The following is a 2,824-nucleotide window of genomic DNA, read 5'->3' as shown; positions in this document are numbered from 1 at the left end:
TGTTTGGGTATGTCATGTAGTTTGGATCAAGTCGTTTTTTAGCAAGCTCTTTCTTTTTATAGTTGGTTGCTAGTTACAGATATAACTAGGATTTCGTGGCTTCGTGATATTCTTATGTTATCTTTCCTGTAAAGCCCTTGTAATGGACTTGAGAATAAATATATAAAAAAAAAAAAACTCTTACAAGATGATATTCTAAGTTATGGAAATTCAAATTTGAGTGAAAATGAACATGTATACTCTCATAAGTAATTGACATAACTCACGTAAGCTCTCTATTATTTAGTAATATTTATCTTCATTTATAAATGAAACTTTTAACATTTAACTCACTTGAATGACTAGTTTGAATGTTCCATACTTAAATATTATAATTGACTCATTGTCTTGCTAGGTCAAATTCCAACTCTACAATCACGTTGGATGTTCTCTTACGGTTGAGATTACGATCCTAACCTCATTAAATGAAACCAACCGGATTTGCAAGTTGCGCTTTATCAAAAATAAATAAAAATAGAAAAAAGAACCCGTTGAACGGAACAACAGGAAAACGCATATTTCTGTGCGAGCCACAGCCGAAGAAGAAAAAGGAGGCAAACTCTCTCCTTCTCTCTCTCTCCCATTCGCCATTGGGTTTCCACATCCTCTGCAACTACGAAGCTCTCTCCTCCAAATCCAGGTTTGTTTTCTCAATAGCTTTTATCCTTCATTCTCTTCTTTTTTTCTGGTAATTTTTACTTTTTTGGGAATAAATTGGTGTCTGGAATTTAGGGGTTTAGTCTAGGGTTTTTATTTCGTTTTCTATGTATTCCCAAATTGTACCATTATTAGGGTTTCTAATTTAGGGCTATCAGTTATCTTTGTCAAGATTTTATCATAAAAAAAAGGGTCCTATATATCCAAATTGTTGTTGGGATTCATTTGGTTAATAATGACAAAATGCAATGTAAGCTCTGCAATCACAAAAAATTGACATCTAACAATCTCTATGTTGCACAAATGCAAATACGGCGTTTTAGGATTCATATAACCGATCAGTTAGTGAGATAATGCTTGGTTGTTATTGTTTTATTAGAAGAAATTAAGTGTTGTTGGTAACATGATATATGTCTTGTAGCAATTTATATTATCATATATCATCCCTTGAATGAACTCTTTTTGTTTCTAGGAAGATATTGCCAAGATACAAAATCAAAATGTATGGATCCACGGCGAAGCGGCTTCTCCAGCACTTTGGCGGACCGTTGGTTGGCTGTAGTGGTACCCACATGATTCGATTCCGTCCTCTTCAATCCCTTGTTAGTCGTTCTCACTTTTCCACCACTGTGAACTCTGAACCATTTGCCAATAAACCCCCTAGTTTTGCGAATTCTACATCATCATATGCCGATGAATTCCCTAATATTTCAAATTCCTCGTCGTCAACAGCCGATCACACTAGGAGATCGAGAGTGGAATACCAAGATGAGCAAGCTCGTGTGCTCCAAGCCTCCCTTCCGCATGTGATAAGGTTGGGATGGAGTGAAGCTGCGATGATTGCTGGTGCGAAGGATGTTGGCGTGTCTCCATCTATTGTTGGATCATTTCCGAGGAAAGAAGGAATGTTGGTTGAGTTTTTCATGGATGATTGTTTGCAGAGGCTTATTGATAGAATCGAGTCAAGTGCAGATGAGATGAAAAGTTTGATACCCAGTGACCGTATCACCAAGCTTATCCGCATTCGCTTAGAAATGCAGGCACCTTACATATCGAAATGGCCTCCAGCTCTTAGCATCCAGGCACAACCAGTGAACGTCCCCACAAGCTTTAAGCAGAGAGCGATGCTTGTGGATGAGATCTGGCATGGTGCTGGCGACGACACCGCTGATTTTCAGTGGTATGTGAAGCGGACTGTCCTTGGAGGAATATACTCCACAACTGAGATTTACATGCTTACTGACAATTCCCCAGATTTTCGTGATACATGGGCATTCTTGGATGATCGGGTGAAAGATGCTTTTGACTTGAAGAAAACCATTCAAGAGGCCACATACTTGGCAGAAGCTGTTGGTGCTGGAATGGGGACTTCTTTGCAAGGATTTGTGAAGAGAGTCTTTCAGGGGTAAGAAATTACGAAAGCATTCTTTTGCAAGCATCAGTCCTCCCTCCGGTCAGTATACTTAGATGAGATGCTGTGTTAGTTACCACTTTAGTAGGTTCCAGGTGGATCGAAGTTGAAATTACTGTAAATGTTTTCTCTCTGCCGAAGCCTGAGTTACGTTTAGTAGTGGTCTATTGCAAGATCCATTTGTTTGTCAACTAAAGTCTCTGTTTGAATGTCTTGGCGATACTTTTGGTACTTTCTCGAGTCTGTTGAACGTTATGAGCCATACAATAAATAAAAATATAGTCGAATTAAAGGAAAATGGAGCTGTAATTAAAAGTGTATGAGGTTTTATATGATGTATACAAAGAAAATGCTTCCTATAATTTAAATTCCTTTGCCTTACAAATGAATTTGTATAACTTCATATCCAGCGCTTTAATAGTTCAACCATGGCTTCGTTGTGAAAAAAATTCCAACGAGGTGCTTCGCTACAGGGGTCGCTCGCTTTCTTTCAAAGGCAAGTTGGTGTTCTTAGCTTCTTGATCTGTGGATTGCATTGTGCAACAGCTCAAGTTTGGTACGAGCATGGCTGAACCCAGTTGTTATCACGACCACTGTATCTTCAAGTGGCTCCGCCCGTTCAGTCTCATCCTTATTTGCAGAACCTTCACGTTTGGGAACATCGTGATTGAACCGACCCTAGTACTGAAGATCCGGACTGCTAATCAACATGCCCTT

At 39.0% G+C, this 2,824-nt stretch overlaps 1 protein-coding gene across 1 annotated transcript; it reads left to right on the top strand.

The window, feature by feature from the left end:
- Window positions 1-499: 499 nt before the first annotated feature.
- Window positions 500-2,437, top strand: LOC137735286 (uncharacterized). The gene is made up of 2 exons (XM_068474699.1): window positions 500-679; window positions 1,169-2,437. Exon 2 carries the CDS (start codon window positions 1,197-1,199, stop codon window positions 2,103-2,105), a length of 909 nt encoding a protein of 302 aa, XP_068330800.1. The 5' UTR covers window positions 500-679; window positions 1,169-1,196; the 3' UTR covers window positions 2,106-2,437.
- Window positions 2,438-2,824: the final 387 nt, after the last annotated feature.

The sequence above is a fragment of the Pyrus communis genome, chromosome 5 (assembly GCF_963583255.1).
Source record: "Pyrus communis chromosome 5, drPyrComm1.1, whole genome shotgun sequence".
Taxonomy (NCBI): domain Eukaryota; kingdom Viridiplantae; phylum Streptophyta; class Magnoliopsida; order Rosales; family Rosaceae; genus Pyrus; species Pyrus communis.
Note: the sequence above shows the minus strand (reverse complement) of the source record. Positions and strands in the feature narration are given on the sequence as shown.